Source organism: Carcharodon carcharias, chromosome 21, assembly GCF_017639515.1.
Source record: "Carcharodon carcharias isolate sCarCar2 chromosome 21, sCarCar2.pri, whole genome shotgun sequence".
Classification (NCBI taxonomy): domain Eukaryota; kingdom Metazoa; phylum Chordata; class Chondrichthyes; order Lamniformes; family Lamnidae; genus Carcharodon; species Carcharodon carcharias.
Genome location: NC_054487.1, coordinates 37,433,818 through 37,455,283, shown reverse-complemented (window position 1 = coordinate 37,455,283; position 21,466 = coordinate 37,433,818). Strand labels below are relative to the sequence as shown.

The 21,466-nt window shown below is 43.1% G+C and overlaps 1 protein-coding gene across 5 annotated transcripts in view; it reads right to left on the bottom strand.

The window, feature by feature from the left end:
• Positions 1 to 21,466, bottom strand: part of LOC121293028 (receptor-type tyrosine-protein phosphatase zeta-like) — a 274,424-nt gene that overhangs the window by 34,181 nt on the left and 218,777 nt on the right. For all 5 annotated transcript variants that reach the window (XM_041215610.1, XM_041215611.1, XM_041215613.1 and 2 more), the window contains 3 exons: positions 15,914 to 15,999; positions 11,181 to 11,201; positions 9,479 to 9,575 (listed from right to left, as the gene is read on the bottom strand). In XM_041215610.1, the coding sequence (XP_041071544.1) occupies positions 9,479 to 9,575; positions 11,181 to 11,201; positions 15,914 to 15,999 (204 nt within the window). The remainder of the gene's footprint in view (positions 1 to 9,478; positions 9,576 to 11,180; positions 11,202 to 15,913; positions 16,000 to 21,466) is intronic.

Genomic DNA, 21,466 nt, shown 5'->3' with positions numbered 1-21,466 from the left:
CTTAGAAATCAACATTAGAGACATGTTTGTAAGAGGCCTCTAGAACAAAAGCCTCCAGAACAAAGGCAATAAGCTGACATGGAAGGAGACCTGAGATGAGGCCATAGCAATGGAAATGACAGAAAGAGATAGGCCAAGATTTTCTGCTCCCATCCACAGCAGGTATCATGGCGGGAGGGAGCCGAAAATACTGTGAGATGATAAAAATATCGGCGAGAAAACAGGGTCCTATCATCTGCTCCAGACTTCAATGTTTCCCGGCGTGGAATGTTGGAAATGCCATTTGAATACATTTAAATATCATGAATATTCATTGTAAAGCCTGCTTGCCAGTGTCATCCCCCATGCTGGATCAAGAGGGCACATCAGCGTCTGATTATACTGACATGTTTCACAATGGCATGTAAGTGACGTGCATCTGGCAACCAGCATTTTGCTCATGACTTCAAAGTTTGTTCACCTACCTTTCATAGGGCACTGCTCGCGGCATCTCAACTCAGTGCCAGGTTTTGCAGGCAGCACCAAATAAGGCCCCACCTACCACACCAGCAGTAAGGTGGGGGTGTTGTGGAAGGAGCCGCAGGGCAAAGCCTCCACTGAGGGAGTGGTGAAGGTGGACAGAGGTTGTAGAATGGGCTGCAGGCCAAGGCCTCCAAAGGGGGAGGGGTGAAGGTGGACAGAGGTTCATCTTAGAAACATGGCAAGGGGGTCGAGGGGGTGTGGGGGTGGGGGGGGGGGTGGGGTGGGAAGGAGATGTCACGTGGGCCAGAATAGGGAAAAGTCTGCTACAGAGGGACATAAGTGAGTTGGGGCTAGAATGGGAGGAAGGCAATGTGAAAAAGCGCTTCATTTTACATGGCTGACCTTGCAAAGAGTGTCCTTGTCCCAGTTCAGGGAGGGTGAGGGCATGTCGGTCCAGGTCCAGTATTGGCCAGAATATTGTGCATAGTGAGTGGTCATAACACCATGTGCCTCGGTCCAGGGAGGTTTCTGGCATTATGCTGTGCTGAAGATGGCACACTCACAGTCAGCGGAGGACTCTCCAGTCTATAGATAGGGAAAAGGTAGTGTAGGAGGAGTATTGGAGGGTTCTGGGGAGGGTGTGCTATATGTCTTACTGGTCAGGAGGGTGTGAAGGGGTGAAGTCCTCACGGGCAAGGTCCACACGGGGCATAGGCCAATCCACCTCCAAAGATTCAGGGGGCTACACTGGGATTTCCACCACTAGCAAAAAGGTTCGAGGATTGGAGGGGGAGGATTGAGAGTTGTTGGAGGTAGGGACAGCTGGAAATTGAGCTCCTCCAGGCTGATGGGAGGTATTTGCCCAGCCACATGGTTGGGTTCAAGCTGGTCTGGGAGTGAGACCTCAGCACCATCATCTTCTAACCTGAAGCAATGGTGAAGCACATAATTAAGAAAGGGTGAGTCTTTGCTGGTGGGGGCTTTGAGGGCTGATTGGAGGACTGAGCTCTGCACAGGGAGGCTGATTGAAGGGGCACCCAATCGTGTCTCAACAAACGAGGGGAGATGCCCACCTGAGACATGTTAGGAGCCTTTCAGTGGCAATGCAGGGAATCAGGAGAGTTACGCACTGGGGCACATTCACACGAGATGAATCCCCATTCCTGGCACCTAATCAATCTCCTTGGATTAACCCCTTGTTCCAAGCACTGAAATTCCCCAGAGCCATAACAAAGTGCGGGGCTATTGGTTAACTGGACAAGCTGGAGCCATGTCTTAAGTGCTGGAGCTCAGAATACAGTCGCTGGCAGCTGAGCAGATGAGAACCCTCAACTCTCCATCAACTATTCACATACTAAAAATTTACCCTTATGTCTTTTCCAACGAGTCTAGTCAGAGAATGCAGTGAATGAGGATCCCAGCAACAGGCCTGAAAGCTGCACATCCAATTGCCTGACCAAAGTGATGTCATAGGTGTCACTGATGTAGAAGGGTGGCTGAGGTGGAGTGGACTCACCGTGAAAAGTACCATGTGTTGGCCAAGATTTCAGTGGCGATTAGGTGTCGACACTGGATCCAAGACCTTGAACCCACAGTCACTCACTAGTCATCAATAGAAATAGGGCCTTTGGAGGCTCATGATCACTCATGTCTTTTTCTCATTCATGCTGCAGAGAGGAGATCTTCAGCAAGGTGGAGGCTGGATTTATTGCTGCCTACATCATTGCATACAAGGAGAGAAAATGGAGAAGATTGCGATGGAGGCGCCAAGCTCACCAAAGAAAGGAACAAGAGGCAGCAGGGCCCCATCTGGATGCAGAGGAGTGAGATTGAGCTGGCTTGCACCCATTCTTGCATAGCCACTGATGGATGTCACCTGTACCTACACCTTAGAATTGCAGCTCCTGCCGCAGTGCATAGTCTATGTCCTGGACCAAGGTCTCCATGGGCAGCCGCCATCCTACCAGTGTTGACCCTGGATTGTTGGCATGCTGGCACTCTCACCTCAGCCTGAAGGCAGACAGACTCCTCCATTGTGCATTGATATCTGAGGAATGCAGCTGACATCCTTCCTGATTCTCCCTGCAGCACCACCAACCGTGTTAGGACTGAGTCTGCAAGCTCGTCACCTGACTTGGACTCAGTAGAATCCCAGCCTCCAGCAGTCCTCCGAGTGCTGGCTACCTTGAATGTCCTTGCTCCACCTGCTGTGGACAAGATTGTGCACTGTCCTCACCAGATTAGGGCCCTGAACCTGCTCTAGGACCATGTCCCACCGAGATGTGTCCCTCTGCACTGGTGGAGGATGTGGGTGAGCCCTGTGACAGGTGTTCAACTGTACTGTCCTTGGGCTCCTCATCTGAGGTGTCGTCAGGGCTTGAGCTTAGGGTCTGGCTAGCTGAGGGTCTCAGGTGCTTGGCAGAGGTGCCTCTGAAAGAAAGTAGAGATGATTAGTGCATGGCAGATAATTTGAAAAACTTTTAATTGGCTCACAGTATGGTTGTCTGAGGGATGAGCTGGTGCAGAATTCTTACTTGCATGATTGTCGCCGATCTCTCCATTGCCATAGGAACAGTACATGTCCCCTCCGGGCCAGTGTAATGGTTCAGTTCTCATAGTCAGCGCGGACCTTGATGTTGGGCAGTCCACCCCCGCTCTGGGACTTCGCCCAGCGATTATGTGCAATCTTGTCCTGCATAAAGACAGCTGGAGAGAGTGTAAGCAGGCCACATGCCAGGGCAGATGATAATGATGCTTGCCACGTGCGGCCACTGAGTGGAGCCATGGATGGGATGAGAATGCGAGCTCCAGAGAATATGGGGCCAGATAGAAGTGTGAAGGTGCATGTGAGAGAGTGAGTGGTGAGGTCCCTTGAGCTGCCAGTGAGTGAGATCCCTGTGGAGTGTCATCCTGTGAATATCTGATGGGCTTATGGGTGTGAAATGTTTAAGATGAGATGGTTGACTTAGCCTGGTGGCATGGATGAGATCATTCATCCTCTTTCTGCATCAGATGGCTGACCTCCTCTGTGCAGCGTTGGCACTGACCACTTCTGCCACTGCCTGCCAAGCCAGAGTGATGTTGGTGGAACACCTCCGGTGAGAGGGAGGGTAGAGGACATCACAGCGGGGCCTCCACGACATCCAGTAGGTGGCCCAGGGAGGCGTCATTGAATTTGGGGGCTGCCGTCTTCTTGCCTTTCAGGGCCATATCTTGAGTGCAGCAGTCCTGCGCTGCATGCAGTGAGACAGCTGTGCGCGGCTACTCATTAAATAATGGCACCCGGAGTGAGGTACCAGTGAACTCACAACTGACCAGGTGAATTGGAGGCCACCCACCCACAATCCGAGATTTTTCCTGTGCGTGCATAATTAATGAGGCAGGTAGAGGATGTCATGGTGTTAAAACCTGCTATTGTGGCCAACGGGAAAAACGCTGATTTTCATACCCGCCATTGCGCTTAGAGCACGGATGGGAATATCCCTCCCATAGTTGCAAATCGCAAGGGAGTTCTCTTCCTGAACTGGCACCGGGTTTCAGCAAGACCCTAGCCATGGCAGCACAGCTCACAGTCTCAGAGTCAGAAATTTAGATGCTACTGTTGCCATAGTGTCCTAGGCCCAACCATCTTCAGCTGCTTCATAAATGATCTTCCTTTCATCATAAGGTCAAAAGTGGGGATGTTCGCTGATGACTGCACAATGTTCAGCACCAGTCGTGACTCCTCAGATACTGAGGCAGTCCATGTCCAAATGCAGCAAGACCTGGACAATATTCAGGATTGGGCTGATAAATGGCAAGCAACATTTGTGCCACACAAGTGCCAGGCAATGACCATCTCCAACAAGAGAGAATCTAACCATCACCCCTTGATGTTCAATGCCATTACCATCGTCAACGCCCCCACCATCAACATCCTGTGGGTTGACCTGAACTGAACTGGACTAGTCATATAAAAACTGTGGCTACAAGAGCAGGTCAGAGGCTAGGAATTCTGCGATGAGTAACTCACCTCCTAACTTCCCAAAGCCTGTCCACCATCTACAGGGCACAAGTCAGGAGTGTGATGGAATACTCCCCACTTGCCTGGATCAGTGCTGCTCCCACAACACTCAAGAGGCTTGATGCCATCCAGGACAAAGCAGCCCACTTGATTGGCACCACATCCACAAACATTCACTCCCTCCACCACCGACGCACAGTAGCAGCAGTGTGTACCATTTATAAGATGCACTGCAGGAACTCACCAAGGCTCCTTAGACAGAACCTTCCAAACCCACGACCCCCACCATCTAGAAGGACAAGGACAGTAGACACGTGGGAACACCACCATCTGAAAGTTGACCTCCAAGTCACTCCCCATCCTGACTTGGAAATATATCACCGTTCCTTCACTGAGTCAAAATCCTGGAATTCCCTCCCTCACAGCACAGTGGGTGTACCTATATGACATGGACTGCAGTGGTTCAAGAAGGCAGCTCACCACCTCCTTCTCAAGGGCAGTTACGGATGGGCAATAAACGTTGGCCTAGCTAGTGATGCCCACGTCCCATAAATGAGTAAAAAATATAATTTAAATGCTCACATTTCCAGTCAAAGTGCTATGCCTATGGGAAAGTCAGTCATATTTAGGCTGGAGTAGAGGAAATAGTCATGTTCCAGATCATGGTAAAGTACCAGGTTGCAGTCATGCACCAGGTTGAGGTGATAGCTCTAAAGCTAGTTCAGCTGTCTAGGCATCCTCAAATGCATATATGGTAGACAGATATGGAAACAAAAGTTAATGCTATCAAACAGGAAGATCAAGAGTTGTACTCAGAGCAAGAGAAACAGCACATGGAAGATGAGAGTTACAGAGCTGAAGATGTAATTGCTGCGCCCATAGTAAAAATGAGAGTCAGAGGTTCACAACTTATTTTCATCATTGATACAGCTGCAGCAGAGTCTATTACCTCAGAAGGTGAGTACAAGAAATCCCTAAGTCACATTCCCTTACATAAAACTGGTGTGAAGCTGATTAGTTATTCCAATAACAGTATTCTAGTGTTAGGTCAAGTTAGTGTTAGAGTGGGATATGAAATCATATCCCATTGTCATTAGTAGTAGTTGGAAGGAACAAAGTCTCCCTGATGGGAAGAAATTGGCTTAAGAAAATATGTCTAAACCGGGCTGATTTATTTACAGTAGGAATCAGTAAGAATACATGGTAGAAATGTTAAGAGCACAATAGGATCTTTGAGCAAGGATGACCAAATGATAAAATTAACCATCGGTACAATAATATTAAATATCCTAAGTCAGCAGGCCATGCAACTGAGGACATTCTTTTCAAATTTCCTTGGAAGATTGATTCATTTCTAGCTACTGTGTTACCCATAAATTACTTTACATACACAAATGATATGCCAGGGTCTGCTGGATAAAATAATGAAGGAACTCGCAAGGATGTGGTGCTCAGTAAAGCGCTCAATTATAACACGAATGGCTGGCCTAAGGAGTGTAATGATGAGAAATTGCAGGAATATTTCACATGTAGAAATAAACTGAGTGTGGATCAAGGCTGTCTCTTATGGGGTTTAAGAGTCATTTTCCACCAAGGTTTAGAGAGAGGTTGTTAGAGGGAAAGCACACAGGGATAGTCCATATGAAAGCAGTAGCAAGAAGCTATTTCTGGTGTCCAAAAAGGTAGATAGGGATATTGAAGAGTTGTGAAAAGTTGTGAAGTGTGTCTCAGAAGGAGAAATGATCTGGCCAAGGTTCCTTTTGTTCCATGGTCAAATGCAAGAAAACCGTGGGAAAAAAATACACATCGATGTCTTTGAAATGGAAGGGAAAGAGTACCTTGTTTTGGCCAATAGCAATAGGATAAATCTTGAATCTATGCTCAATAATGTAAGTGCTAAAACTATTGAGGTTTTGAGATGTTGGTTTGCAATTTACAGATTGCCAGAGGCATTGGTATCAGATAATGGTCCACAGTTTGCATAACAATTTGAACATTTTTAACTAAGAATGGAGTCCAACACATTTTAATACCACCACATCACCCAACATTGAATGATGCTGCAGAAAGAATTGTACAGATTGTGAAGAAGTCTTTGCAGAAGTATTTGCTGGTGACAAGCTAGGCAGAAATCTCCATGTTTCTCTTCAACACAGGCTGTAAAATTTACTGTTCTCATACAGAATAATCCCACAGTCTACCTTAAGAGTCGGTGTTTAACCAGAGTCCTAGGATAAGGTTCGGTTTGCTTATGCCAATAGGAAAGTAAGAAAAAAGCAAGGCAAAGATGAGTCATGATACAGCAGGCATGAAATTTAGTGAGTTCAGTGCTCGTCAGAAGATCATGATGAAAATCCACCAAGGTAATAAGGAGATGTATGTAATTGGAGTTGTTGTGAAGAGACTAGGTGCATTCATATATCTGTTGAAGATTGGAGACTCCATCAGTGTCATGCAGATCATTTGCTTGAAAGAGAAAATCTGACAAAGGGAGAGCATGATAAACCTCCTACAGTCTAAATTTCTACTATAGCCCAAAGTGAAAATCAGAAAGTAAGTGAAAGTTACAAAGAAACTATATGTTTGCCAATATTACATGATCCACAGGTGCAGCAAAGTGAGTCAGGTCTTTGATTAAGATAAATCAATCCATCTAACTGACCCAACCATTAAGTGGAGTTGGTAATCAAAGTCAAAGTTCAGGTTTTACACAGTCACAGGGCAAAATTTTCCATTCAGTGTGTGGATGCGTGTGTGCCCGACATGCCAGAACGTTAAATGACATGCGATGACGTTGGGCATGCGTCCCGACATCATTGCGAAGTCGCGCGATATTTTGATGGGCGGGCTGGAGTAGACTACGTGCCCGCTGATAATTGATAGACCTATTAAGGCCATTAACCAGGTAATTAACCTGAATTTTACGCGGCCTGTCCAACCTTATGGTTGGCGGGCAGGCGAAAATGCCAAGCAGCCTTTATGTTTTTTTAGGAAACCTCATCCAAGAGTGAGATGAGATTTCCTAAAGCTTTTACAAATTAAATAAAAATTTTTTTTGATAAATAAAAACAAGTCCCATCTAATGTGACACAGTCACATGAAGGGACATGTTTCATTAAATTTTTAATGTATTTTTTTTTAACAAGCACTTCAATCTCCCTGAGGGAGCTCCATGCCTTCAGGAGATTGAAACGCTCTTTTGTGCACATGAGCGAAAGAGCGCTGGACCCGACTCTCCTTCCTCCCCCCAGGTGGCACTCAGGCTACCGCTTATGATCCACACAGGGCAGGCCTTCTTAATTGGGTCGCCTGCATGAAATTGCAGTGCGGGGCCGATCGTGGGTGACAGTCAGCTTTGCGACTACCCCCGTCCACTCCTGCTGAGCCCGCCCGACGAATAGAAAATCCTGGCCAAGATGTTCAGAGGGCAAAGTGAAGCTAACGGAAATGGAAGGAGATACCTAGATAGAAAGTGAAGGAATCCAGGTAGGTTAGTTGAAAGTATGTAGAAAGAAATCTTTTTTTTTTAAACACGTGCTGGTGTTAAGGAGAAATATTTTTTTTACAAGTAAATTATTCTGGTAGTATCGGTCACATATGTTTCGGTTGTGATGACAGTAAAAACAAGTATGCAACCAATGCTCCCTATCTCCATCTTTTAACCTTTTTCAATTCCTTCACCCCACTCCACCCCCACTAGGGCTATCTGTACCTTGTTTGTCCTGCTTTCTACCCTTAATTAGCACATTCCTTAGATAATATCACCACCTTCAAAACCTCTTTGTCCTTTTGTCTGTGATATCTTTTGGTTATCTCCACCTATCACTAGCTCTACTTGCAACCACCCCCCACCCCCGCCTGAAACCAGCGTATATCTCACCTCTCTTCTATTTTTACTTAGTTCTGTTAAAGGATCATTCGGACTCGAAACGTTAACTGTGTTCCTTTCCGCAGATGCTGCCAGACTTGCTGAGTTTTTCCAAGTATTTTTGTTTTTTTTTATTGTTGATGTTGGTTTAGTTATATCATATTCGGGGAACATATGTATTAAAACGTAAAATGGTACATGTACTTAAGTTTTTGTTTAAGTGGGGAGAGAGTGTAGATATTGTAAGGTCTGACCATTTTGTTATATTGCCCTCTCTGTCAGGGAGGTATAAATAAAGACAATAATGGCTGCCTGCCGTAAGTCCACATTTTAATCTTTTCTCAATGCAACATACAATGGTTAGGAGGACAGGGGAGGTGAGAGCAACAAAAGAAATTGACAGAAGAGTACAACAGAATGTAATCTTAAATCATGATTCTGGTTATTTATTGTTTTTGAAAGAAATGATATTAGTGGTGAGACTTCTACTTTCATTTTCATCACCGACTAATGTCTGTTCACCCAAGCAGCTTGTTTTTTTGTTTTACAATGAACTATGCATATGTTGAACTTTAGTGAATCATCAACACTGAGCTAGGTCTTCTCAGGACAGGGAGCAAAAGAAAGAAATGAATCAAATTTCTTTTTCTGACTGTTATTATACACAGCTAATTCCAGAACTATGCCTTGGTTGTGACAGTTCCTGAAGTAGAACAGGCACCTGAGCCTCATTCTCTGCTTGCACACAAGCACCAGAAAGCAGCCAGCACCCATATAGCCACAGCCCAGTATGTTCCTCGACTTTTGGTAAAGAAAGAGAGTGAAGGAAGAGAACTCTGGAGAAATCTGAAAACAGTAAAACTTCTCAGCTTGTACACAATTAAACCAAATAATTTCAGAAATTCCCCATTTCTCTCTTTGTTGCGTAACAAAGAGTCATAAAGAAGTTGGTTAGAGGTCAGTATTGTCCAGTCTTATGAAAAAGAAGCCATTATTTCCCCCAGTCAAAACATCCAGGTCTACTAGTTTGCACGACTAAGTGCCACTAAGGAAGTTCTCAAGTTGAGCATGCTATTTTGAGACAAGATTATTCCAGATAATTAGTGATAATCCTGGGAGGTAGTAAAGTAAGCAAAATGACTTACAAGCAACTATATTTATATAGCGGTTCTTGTTTTTGTTGTCTGGGTGGTTGGAGCTGTCTGACGTGATTCCTAAGTCAACAGTGCATCCTTGGACTTCCTGCAAAAAGCAAAAGTACATGTTAGCTAGTAGAATAAAATTTCACATAGATACAGCCAAGCCCATTAATTGAACTAATTTAAAACCCGTGAAATCCCACTTCTTTTCCCTGTACCTTACTCTTCTCCCATTCTTGATAGAATAGAGAGCTGCTAGGGGACCTTTCCATGCTGCTGGCAGCCTTCTAGTTTTCCTCAAGGTGGTTAAAACTCATGCATCAGTTATACAGTGAGCATTTGGAATTCAACTGTCAGGGGCATCACAGGTAAGTTAGCCCTAATCCTCACCCAACATAGTTATTCACCTATGGTTGCTAACTCTTCAGGGTTGTTCTTGAGACTCCAGGAATTAAATATTACTCTCCTGGACACTGTGAGTGACCCATGAGGGGAAAAAAAATCATAGGAGCATTAAAAATAAATTGTGATTTCCCGCACCCCTCCCCCCGCCATTTCTTTGAACATTTTCACTTGTTAGGTATAAAACAATTTAGGAGATGGGAGTAAAGATTGCTTTACAGGTGTTGGGGAGGAGAAGGACTTGGAGATGTGAGATCATAGGATGAAACATCCAGGAATAGGTCCAATACCTCTTTAAAAATAATGGTAAGGACAGTTTAAAACCACAATTCCCTCCTATAAATGTCATCAGAGTTCAAAGTGGCAGTGATCCCAAAAGCCTTCACTCTTTTTTTCATGGATGCAATGTGACTGTGTATGGTGAGATGCATGCGAACATTAAAAAAGGCCAGGTCCACCCAAACATGGCATAATCAACATGCTCCAACAACTCCACTTCTCCCCGGTCGCTTCACTCTGTGGGGGGGGTGATCATTATCATTTACTGAACAGCACAGGTGCATGTTCACAGCACTAAGATCCAGCAAAAAGACTAGAAGTGGCAATGGGGTGGGTGGAAATCGGGAATGCATTGAAAAAATATATCATACAAATAATTTTCTGAAGAGGTGAGCTTTATAAGAATTGCATCCTGCTTGCAATCAAAGATCTTTAAAACAAAATTATATTCTATGTTATTAAAAGCTCAGAAACTCAGGCCTAGCTTACTGCAATAGCAAGATAATCGATAGCCTAGCACCACCTTAAAAGCTCCAGTAAAGTCAACTACTTTGAATCTGGTCTCAAGACAGTCTGAAGTCACAATCCCTCTCTTCTGCTAGTTTTCGCTAAGGAAGCCATAATTGGCCTTTTGATGCTGAGGGAGAAATTTTAAAGCGTTTTGTAATTCAGTCAGCACAATGTTCGGGATTTTCACTGCGTGTCTTTAGCACGCAAGGGAAAATTAAAGCTTCTCTTGGATAATATTTATAAGCAGCATCATGTGAGAAAGAATGTTTGTGCACCAATAATTACTTTATTTTCATGGCAGATTGAAATGCAGTGAGATCGGTCAAGAGCAAATTCTGCAGTGGAGTTTATTCTGCTCTGACAATTGAAATTGACCTTCAGAAGAAGCCAATCCGTACATGTCATAAGTAAATTAAATGGAGAGCAAACACATGGATGCAGCAAAATAAAATGGGCAATGCTTTCTCTACAAAGCTACTTCTAATGGACTAACAAAAGCCAACGCAAAATGTCTTACCTCGTAAAATGCTTTCAGTTTCTTATGAAAGGGAGGGAATGTAAAAAGCACAGCAATCAAACTCCACAGCAAACAGCACAGATGTATTACAACACAGAGGTAAATAAGGAAACTTTAAATAGTCATGCAATATATACATTTCAAATGTCGAGTGAGCTTAATTCATAACCATTGATCACAGTTTCCTTTAACTTTAACTGTAAATTCCTTCATTTTAAGGCCAGAAAAAAACAAAGCAGCAAAATTTCAAGTGGGCTCACTGTTGCAGTGTTGGCGCATGGCTGTAAACTGATCAAAAGCAAAATTAATGCTCGGGGTTATTAATTTATAATTAACCAACATCAAAAGAGCAGGAAACAGGTGTCCATTGTTTACTGGAGAGTTTGTGGGAAGTGGGAAACTATTTGAAAGAATTTTACAAGGACCATGAAAACAAGCAGTGGATTTGGAGAGGGACAGAAATTGGGTAACATAACTACAAGTGTAAGCAAGAATAAAAATGTAAATGAGTTTGATACATAGACTACTTATATCTAAGTGGCAATAAGGATAAGTTTGAGTTAATTATAACGTTATAAAATCGCCACTGGTTTAACATAGGAAGTAGAAAGCATGAGCGGAATTTAATGCTCCCCTACACAGGCGGGTTTGGAGGTGGCGGGGGGTGCCATATAATTGGGTTGGAAGGTATGGGGTAGTGATTCTGCCACCTTTTGAATCCCCCTGATTAATCTCAGAGCTGGTAGGGTCGAGGGCAGCCTTCCCACCCAGACGCCAATTGAAGTCCTTAAGTGGTCACTTAGGGGCCTCTTCCCACCTTCGCTGTTATTAAACCTGAAGCTGATGGGGGTAACCCTGTCGAGTATGCCTGTGACCTGGAAGACCGGCTCCCTCTTTTTCAGGCGCTCTGTGCCCAATGGAGGGACCTGCCCATGGAAATAGAGGGACCCCTAGGAAGCCACACCAATGCCCTTAACAACAACCTCTGGCTTCCCTCACCAGTGTCTCCCTGTCTGGGGTCCCATTTACCTTAGTCCAGGGATCCAGCATCGATCGTTCCAGTATGCCCTGCTGCAGGCAGGCAGTGGCCACTGTGCCCAGTGGCACATCTGCTACTAGGGAGCTGCCACCTCTGATTGGCTGGACACTGCCCTACACCCCAAAGACCCCACTGGAAAACTTGCCTCCGGTGGAGCTGAGAACTCCACCAGCAGCCTGCTCACTACCATTTAGGGACTTAATCCCAATGGGGCTCCCAGAAATGGCCTCAAAGGGGTTGCCACTGTTGTAAAATGTCTTTAAGGGATAGAGCATGCCATCACTAAAAGGAAAGTGTGTCATGTGACCCAGTCTCAGTTCCACTTTAGCCTGTGAATAGAGCACAGCACGCACAAAGCTCTGCTGCTGAAGTCTTCAAGTTTTCTACCTTTGTATAAATGTTCCCAAGTGCCTACTTTAAATAAATGAACCCAAAACATGTTTACACAATCCCTTGAGTGATTTGTGCCTTTATATCATTATAAAAACATGACAGCAACCAGTTTTCCTTCTGTTGATGGGCCCCATACCGTGAACATTAAATTCCGCCCTGTATTTTCCAGTAACACCAAGTTCCATAAAAGTACTTTTAGTTTAACTGAGGTTGGACTAAAAGATAGGAGCAACAGCTATTACATTGGCTTACACAGTATTGCCATGTTATCATGAAAGCTGCTGTTAAACTTAAGGTCAAATTGATAGCTACAAAATTGATTTGCAAACAGAATAACAGCTTGCTTATACTGCCTGCTTATGAGTCTGAATTAGTTCCGTAGACACATGCTTACACAACAGAGCTCTACTCCTGGTAGGTGTTGGTTAGGCATTTCAGTGTGATTGAACCATTCATTTAAAGAAATGTTACTGAAGCTTATAAACTGTCCAGAAGCTCCCTAGACTGACTGTGTTTGTAACTAGTCATAATGCTGAATTGGAACGGCATTCCATGTTGTGTTAAGCTAAAGCCTCCAAGGCAGGATCTCACTGAAGTTATTCTGTCACCTTCTGTGTCACAATGAGATGGACATGGCAGCATAAACGCACCCTAAGGCAAAAGCTAAGAAAAGCTGAAGCAAACAAGTCTACAATATGTAAGCTTGAACATACTAATACATCTGTAGTGCATTCTTTTAATTAATTATATTTAGTCTATATTAAACAGAATTGGTTAGCTAATTGCCATAATAACTCTGTTCCCCCCACTCCCTCCACCCCACTCCCCTCACTGCTGCCTACTTTTTGACTCTGGGGAAAACATTTTAATAGATGTTGAAAGTGAGAGAAGAATGCTGACCGATGATTCTACATCAAATCTTTGGGGGTTTCTTTGACCAAGACAGAGATATAGGTAAAGAGACACACAGGTAGGTGGAATATATACATAAACGAAGAGGCTGGCTGACCAAGACTGCTTTCTGGTTTCATTCAATTTGTCTTTTGCCTATTATATTTATTAGTTCTCCATAAAACTACTGTAAACCTTTATGTGCTGTTAATAAAGTTCAAGGGTTGCAAATTAGGCTCAATTTTAACATGCAAAAATACACATTGCTACTCACATTGCTTTGTGTCTTGACTTGCAATGTGTGTTAAATCACATTTTTGAATTTTTAAATTAAAATAAAGGTCCTAGCAATGGCACATTTCATGCAAAATCATTAATACCCAACGCATCAATCACAAACACACTGTAATCTGTTCACAGTACAAAACATCTGAATATCTGAGTGCAGATTTTTTTGCACCAAGGCAGCAGCCACAGACTTGAAGAAAATGAGTGAAATGAGTCAGAATGCTACCCTTCACCTGGGGACCGAGGTTTGATTCCAGTTATACATTCCCTTATGTATTGAAGGCACAAACAGTCTTCACTGATATCCCAGTGGGAATGAACCAAGAGCATCAAAGCAAGCAAACTGGCTGCACTTGAACAACATCAATTAGGAGGGTCACGTGATGGCAGGTGTTGGAAATAAAGCTATTGTGCATTTATAGGGCAGAATTTAATGCCAACCCCCTGGAGGTGAGTTTGGAGGTTGGGGGAGGGCACAGTGTGACTGGGCAGCAGAGTGCGGGGTGGTAATCCTTCGCCTTCCCACCTCCTTCCGAATAAGCCCAGGGCAGGAAGGCTAGCAGGCAGCCTTCCCACCTGGAGGCCAATTGAATACCTTAAATGGTTGCTTAAGGGCATCATTCCCTTTGTCGCTGGTATTTAACCAGCAGCGGCAGGGGTTTTGGCATCCATTTCAAAAGCTTTTTGCGCCTGATCAAGGGACTTGGCATGGGGAAGGGGGGGTGAACCACAGGAAGCCACCCCTTGCCCTTGTTGTTGACTGTCCTTCCTATCCCTTCTACCCCATCCTGCCTCACTTACCTGTCTCTGGAGGATCCATTGCTGGTCATCTTGGTAGGCGCGGGTGCAACACAGACAGTGGTCACCACTCCTGTTGGTACTGCTAGCGCTGCAGAGCTTCTGGCCTTTGATTGGCCTGAAGCTATTGGGTGGGATTTCAGCCCTACTGGGCCCTTTCTTCAGTGGGAGACCCGATGCTGTCCAGAAGTGCCCGATTAACTTGGAATAGTATCAAACCTTCCATAGAAAGGCAACATGGCATACCCATTGGTTCTCCAACGGGTGGGGTGTGGGGTGGGGTGCACACATCATTGTCATTAAATTCTGTCCATCATAAAAAGTATGCTTGTGGATTGGGGTTAAAGGACAAATAATATGAAGCTTTTAAACTGCATCTAACCTGTGTTCTAACTGCTCTGGAAGCATTTCATGCTTATATAGGTTTTTAAAAAAGTTTCATACTTATCATTTTGATGCATAAAAGAAAACACACACTTCCCTTCACCAGCACTTAATGAAAATTAACAGATTCACTTGGGCCTTGAGAATACATTATGGGATAATGTAGCAAGTACAATGTGTGTTTATCTGAAATTCCTCCCTCTGCTATTTTATTGGAGATGATGCCCTGTTTAGTAGAGATCTTTTACAAAAATCTTGCAATTAGATCACATGAGTGTGTCCTTGAAGTAAAATACCACTGACATACCTACAAATCATCAGTGATCTTTACTTAAAATAGTTTGATTTTGGTGCTTTAAACCAGAATCAGTGGAAACTTCTAATTAAAAAGACATTTTACCTCATTCATCAGTACTTTTTCTTTCTCACTACAAGGTAGTGATTCATTACCAGGGATTGTTTGTAATTAAACCAATGCTGATTCTCATCTACTTAATTGACCATGAACTGAAGACCTCAGAGATTTCAGACATGTTTTTCATAAAATTATGTAAGGTTACAGCTTAGAATGAGGGCTTTTGATCCATCAGTTTGTACCAACATTTTGTTTCAGCTGAAGGTAATAACACAGCCAGGTCACTTTCCACAGTCCTGTACCTTCTAATGCTTTCAACGTTTATCTAATCTTCCCTTGAATGATACCTCAGCAAATTTCTGTAGAAAAGCATTCTAATTCTCTGTGTAGAGAGGTGTATCCCAACTGCTGTTCTTTAGAATTCTATAGTGCGAATTCAAGATCTTGCTCTTTGATTTTCTTTAAACTTAGTGAGATGTTAAATCTTGGGGTTGCAAAACTATACTATCTGGACATGGGGTTTACCGAACTATAACTTTTCTTTCATTATTTCAAGAATTAACACAAGATAAAATTAGAACATACCTCAAATTCTTCAGAAAATCCATTATTTGCATGAAGTTCTGCAACGTGCTTTGGAAAATGCCTGATTGGAATTGCTCCCATTTCATCTGAAGATAAAAGTTGTTCTTTTATAATCTCATTAAAAATGCTGATTGACAGATTGCAGCAATAAAATCATCAGCTGTTCATTTAAAAAAAATCATTCATGGAACATAGATATTACTGAAAATGCCAGCATTTTTTTATTACCCATCCCTAATTGCCCTTGGGAAGGTGGTGGTGAACTACTGTAGTCCATGTGGTATAGGTACACCCCCACAGTGCTGTTAGGTAGGAGTTCCAGTGACAGTGATGGAATGGAAATATATTTCCAAGTCTGGATGATATGCAGGAGAATATGCAGGTGGTGGTGTTCCCTTGTGCCTGCTGCTCTTCTTTTTCTAGGCGGTAGAGGTTGTGGGTTTGGAAGGTGATGGCAAAGAAGGCTTGGTGAGTTGCTTCAGTGCATCAGGTACATGGTTCACATGGCACCTGTGGTGAAGGGAGGGGTATGGTAGCATACCAGTTATGTTTCTGGACTAATGATCTGGAGATGAGTTCAAATGTGACTGTGGCAGTTAGGGAATGTAGATTAATTTAATTGAATAAATTTGGAATAAATAAAGCCAGTATTAAAACTGGTGACCATAAAACTACTGGATTATGGTAAAAACCCACCAGGTTCATGAATATCTCTTTTGGAAGGAAATTTGTTGACCTTACCTGGTGTGGTCTATATGTGACTCCAGATCCACAGCAATGGTTGACTCTTCACTGCCCTCTGAAGTCAGTCAGTCAGACGTATCTCAAGGGTAATTCGGGATGGGCAATAAAAGCTGACCTTGATAGTGATACCCCATCTCGTAAATGAATTGCTTAAGGTAGCAGATGGGAGCGCCAATCAAATGGGCTGCTTTTGGTGAAGGAATACGTGTAAAGAAATCCAGCCATAATGAGGGGTTATAAGGTTAAAAGGGTTATTTTCCTATAAATGAGAACTTAAAATATTAAAAAGGGTTCCTTTTTTTAAAAAAGGTAAATACAGTTCACAATGCCTGACAACAGGTCTCTGCATGTCGAGACTTGTGTCTTCTTACATTAGTAAGAGAATCTCTGATAGGAGAGAGCAACACCAAAAAATTGCAGAGTAACACATTTGTGTTGCAAACTATCAGGGAAGCCAGCAGAGTGCAGGATTTGATAAAATTAGTTTATACTGAATCCTAGAGTCAACAGTCAACTGGAATTTTTACAATCCTTGAGCTATATAATAATCTTAAAACACAGACTCATAACTAATGAAAAATTGAACATCACGATTTCTGGCAAGCTTGGCTTCCCTAGGATCAATAAGGGCTAGGCCTTAAGTGGAATTTCACAATTATATAAACTTTCTTAGAATCAAGGGGACGGGTTGTGGGGCTGGATCTACTTAGAGATTAACAGTAGTTAAATGATATTTGGAACATAAGAAGGCTGAACTTAATTACAATTAAGATATCTGCCTCCTGCATAAGAAATTAGTTATCCAGCCTAAGACAAACCATAAGTATTGAGAACATACATCAGATTTTCAGATTGCCTGAATTTGCTCCAGCTGAAGCAGTCCATGTGCACATGCAGTAAGCCCTGGGTGATATTCAGGCTTGGGCTGAGAAGTGGCAAGTAACATTTGTGCCATACAAGTGCCAGGCAATGACCATCTCCAACAAGGGAGAATCAGGTCAGAGGGTAGGAATTCTGTGGCTAGTAACTTACCTCCTGACTCCCCAAAGCCTGTCCACCATCCACAAGGCACAACTCAGTAGTGTGATGGAATAATCTCCACTTTCTTGGGTAAGTCCAGCTCCAACAACGCTCAAGAAGCTTGACACCATCCAAGACAAAGCAGCCTGCTTGACTGGCACTCCAACACCTTCTAAACCCATGGCTGCAACCATCTAGAAGGACAAGGGCAGCAGACACATGGGAACACCACCACCTGGAAGTGCCCGTTCAAACCACTCACCATCCTAACTTGGAAATATATCGCCGTTCCTTCACTGTCACTGGGTCAAAATCCCAAAACTCCCTTCCAAACAGCACTGTGGATGTACCTACACCACATGGGCTGCAGTGGTTTAAGAAGGTAGTTCACCATCACCTTCTCAAGGGCAAGTAGGGATGAACAATAAATGCTGGCCTAGCATCAACACCCAGATTCCATGAACGAATATAAAAAAAAATCTGATGGCAAAAGTACCTCTACTAGAGCTCAGCAAAGATAATTTTCTCCTTAACTTGGACAGTCATTTCAGTAACTCTGTAGTTCTCAATTGGGGATTAAGATAAATGTTACTTTAATATTTGATGGATATCCTACTTAAATATTTTACTGCAACAATAATTGAATTTTAAAACTGGAATCTCTACTAGAAATAAGATTGTATTTTCTCTCTTTTCCTAAAAGCTGTTTAACATTGCAATTGGCTGTATTCACCACACTATTAATTGCATGTTTAGTTCTTTAATAAACATCTCTATATTTTAGAATTTATATCATCTCACAGTCTTCTATAACATTAACTTGTGAACCTGACTCAGTACCCTCTTTAGTGAGTGGTTACATAATTGAGGTGTAGCTCCTGGACTATAATGATATCCGGGATATTATAATCTGGCTGAAGCTTGTTAAAAAGACTACCCGAAGGGTGGAAATACTCTTAACAGGCTCCTTTCCTTTGGCGAGAGATGAATCAGTCCTTGGACCCATTTAGCATCTTTCAGATCTGTCCTTCTCAACCTAGAGTTGAGAAAAATCATGAGAAGTACTCCTGACCTGGGATTGCCCAAAAAGGGCGAGGAGTATAATCAAGCACACTGTCCTGGATAGTGTCGAGCATCTTGAGTGTTGTTGGAGCTGCACTCATCCAGGCAAGTGGAGAGTATTCCATCACATTCCTGACTTGCACCTTGTAGATGGTGGTGGAAAGTGAGTCAGGGAGTGAGTTACTCGTCCCAGAATATCCAGCCTCTGACTAGCTCTCGTAGCCACATGTTGGAAACATTTTCTTTTATTCGACTGTTTTACAAGGAGTGAGAAACTTGAGGTAGAATTTAGGCTGCCCTGCCAAAAGGCCGCACCCCCCCAGGTGGGGAGTTCAGAGGTGGGGGCGGGGCCCTTTTGATCAGAAAGGAAGGTATGGGGTGGACACTCCACTGTATTCGTGAGTGTGTCCCCAATAAAGCTCCAGGAAAAGTGGAGGGCAGGCCTCTCCATCAGAGGCCACTTAAGGCCCATTAGTTTTCCAGGCATGGGTGGGAACCCCGCCATGGACGTTAAATTTTGCCTTTGTGTAAATAAAGAAAGAATTTGCATTAACATGTTGCCATTTAATTACTCATCCAATGAAATATTTTGAAGTGTAGTCACCATTCTAACATGGGCAAATATGGCAGCTAATTTGCACACAGCAAAATTCCACAAACAACATTCCATAAATGGACTATATTTTAATGAGTGATAAATGTTGGCCAGGGTACTGGGAGGACTCCCCAGCTGTTGAGGGCCCTAATTTTATATCTCATTTGAAAGGTAGCATCTCAGGTAGATGGGAAGATGGTAGCGTGGTGGTAATGTCACTGGGCTAGTAATCCAGAGGTCCAGGCTAATGCTCTGAGGACATGAGTACAAAGCCCATCATGGCAACTGGTGGCATTTGAATTTAATCAATAAATCTGGAGTAGAAAACTCATCTTAGTAATGGTAACCATGACAACTATCATTAGTTGTTGCAAAAATATTTTAATTTTCAATTGTTCCCCTTTAGGGAAGGAAATCTGCCATCCATACCTGGTCTGGCCTATATGTGGCTCCAGACCCACAGCAATGTGGTTGACTCTTAACTGCCATCTGAAATGGTCTGGCAAGCTACTCAGTTCAAGGGCAATTAGGGATGGGCAACAAATTCTGGCCTTGCCAGCAATGGCAACATCCCATGAAAGAATAAAGAGGAAAAAAATCAGTATAGTGCTGCGTCAATATACCATAGTATCAACCTGGGTTATGCCCTGAAATCTCTGGAGTGGGCCTTGAACCCATCACAACCTGTCTCAGAGGCAAGAGCCCTACCACTGATCCAAAGCTATAATTTCAATTTTTAATATTCCTGATTTTATTTTACATCGAATACACACTCATACTCCAAAGCCAAATTATAGAAAATGACATTAAATAGGATTATGATGCTATATCGGTTATTACAACTATTTAGGTCTGGGGATATTCAGTTGGCTGAAAAATTGAAATAATCAAACATGCTCACAACTGAGGATAACCTTGAGAGGTGTTTTACACCGCAGTGATGGTTTCAGGCAAGTGCTGCTGTATCAACCTAAGCAATTTTACCCAGCACCATTTTCAGTGAGCTTTATTTTTATATTTATTCCTGGGACATGGTCATCACTGGCTAAGCCAGCATTTGTTGCCATTTCTAAATTCCCTGTGGTAGTGAGCTTCCTTCTTGAACTGCAGCAGTTCGTGTGGTGTAGATACACCCACAGTGAGGGAATTAGGAAGTTAAAAAAAGTCTAACGTTTTAAAAAAACCTGCAGAAAAATCAGCTGGCAGGACACAGTTAAACAAAGGGAAAAGCCTGCAGAGTTTAAAACAAAGGGAACCCTGTCTTCCTGTATAGAGGAACGAATTGCTGCTGTTTTAAAAGTTCTTGCAGAGCTAAAATAAAGGAAATTGCTTCAAAGACTCTCACTTTAAAATAAGGAGATCAAATTTTGTCCCAAACGAAGGGATAGCCAAACTTCAAGCAAGTGCAGTGCAGTGCAAAGAGCTAGAACACTGTACTTGGATCGATACATTTGTTGCAAAATAAAACACCCGCAAATCTTTTTTTCCAAAATTGAGGAGCCAAAAATCTCCCTAGCAACAAGGCTCTAAAAAATAGCAACGGACAAACTTCAGACAGCCTGGGCAAAAAAAATGGTTACTTCACTGCAAGCCTTAAAGGGGCAACAACATTTAAAGTAGTAACTATAAGAAAAAAAATGGCCATGAACAGAAAATTGGAAGAGCCAGACACATTTTTGCTATGGAAAGGGTTAAAACAGATCCAAGAATGAGAGTCTTGGAGAAGACAATTTTAAGTGTACAGGAGATGTACAAGATTAAATAAGGCATCAGAATAAGTAAAAGATTAAATAAGACATCAGAAGAAGTACAAGTTTTTATTCATCTTTGATTCATTTGCGGATGAAGTACTCCATAGCCAACACATAGATCAATACTCCACAACATTTGGTGAGATATTAAAAGGCTTTGATGGATATTTTGAACCATGTGTTGTAGAGAGCGCAAAACCTGAAATAAGGTCTAGCACACCCCCAATGAATCGCCGAGGGGCAACAAGAGACCACAGAGCGAGGGCAACAAAAGACTCCCAAGAGAGGGCAATTAAAGACTCCAGAGAGAGGGCAACTAAAGACTCCAGAGAGGGGGCAACTAAAGACTCCAATGCACAAGCTGAAGAATTTAATGCAGAA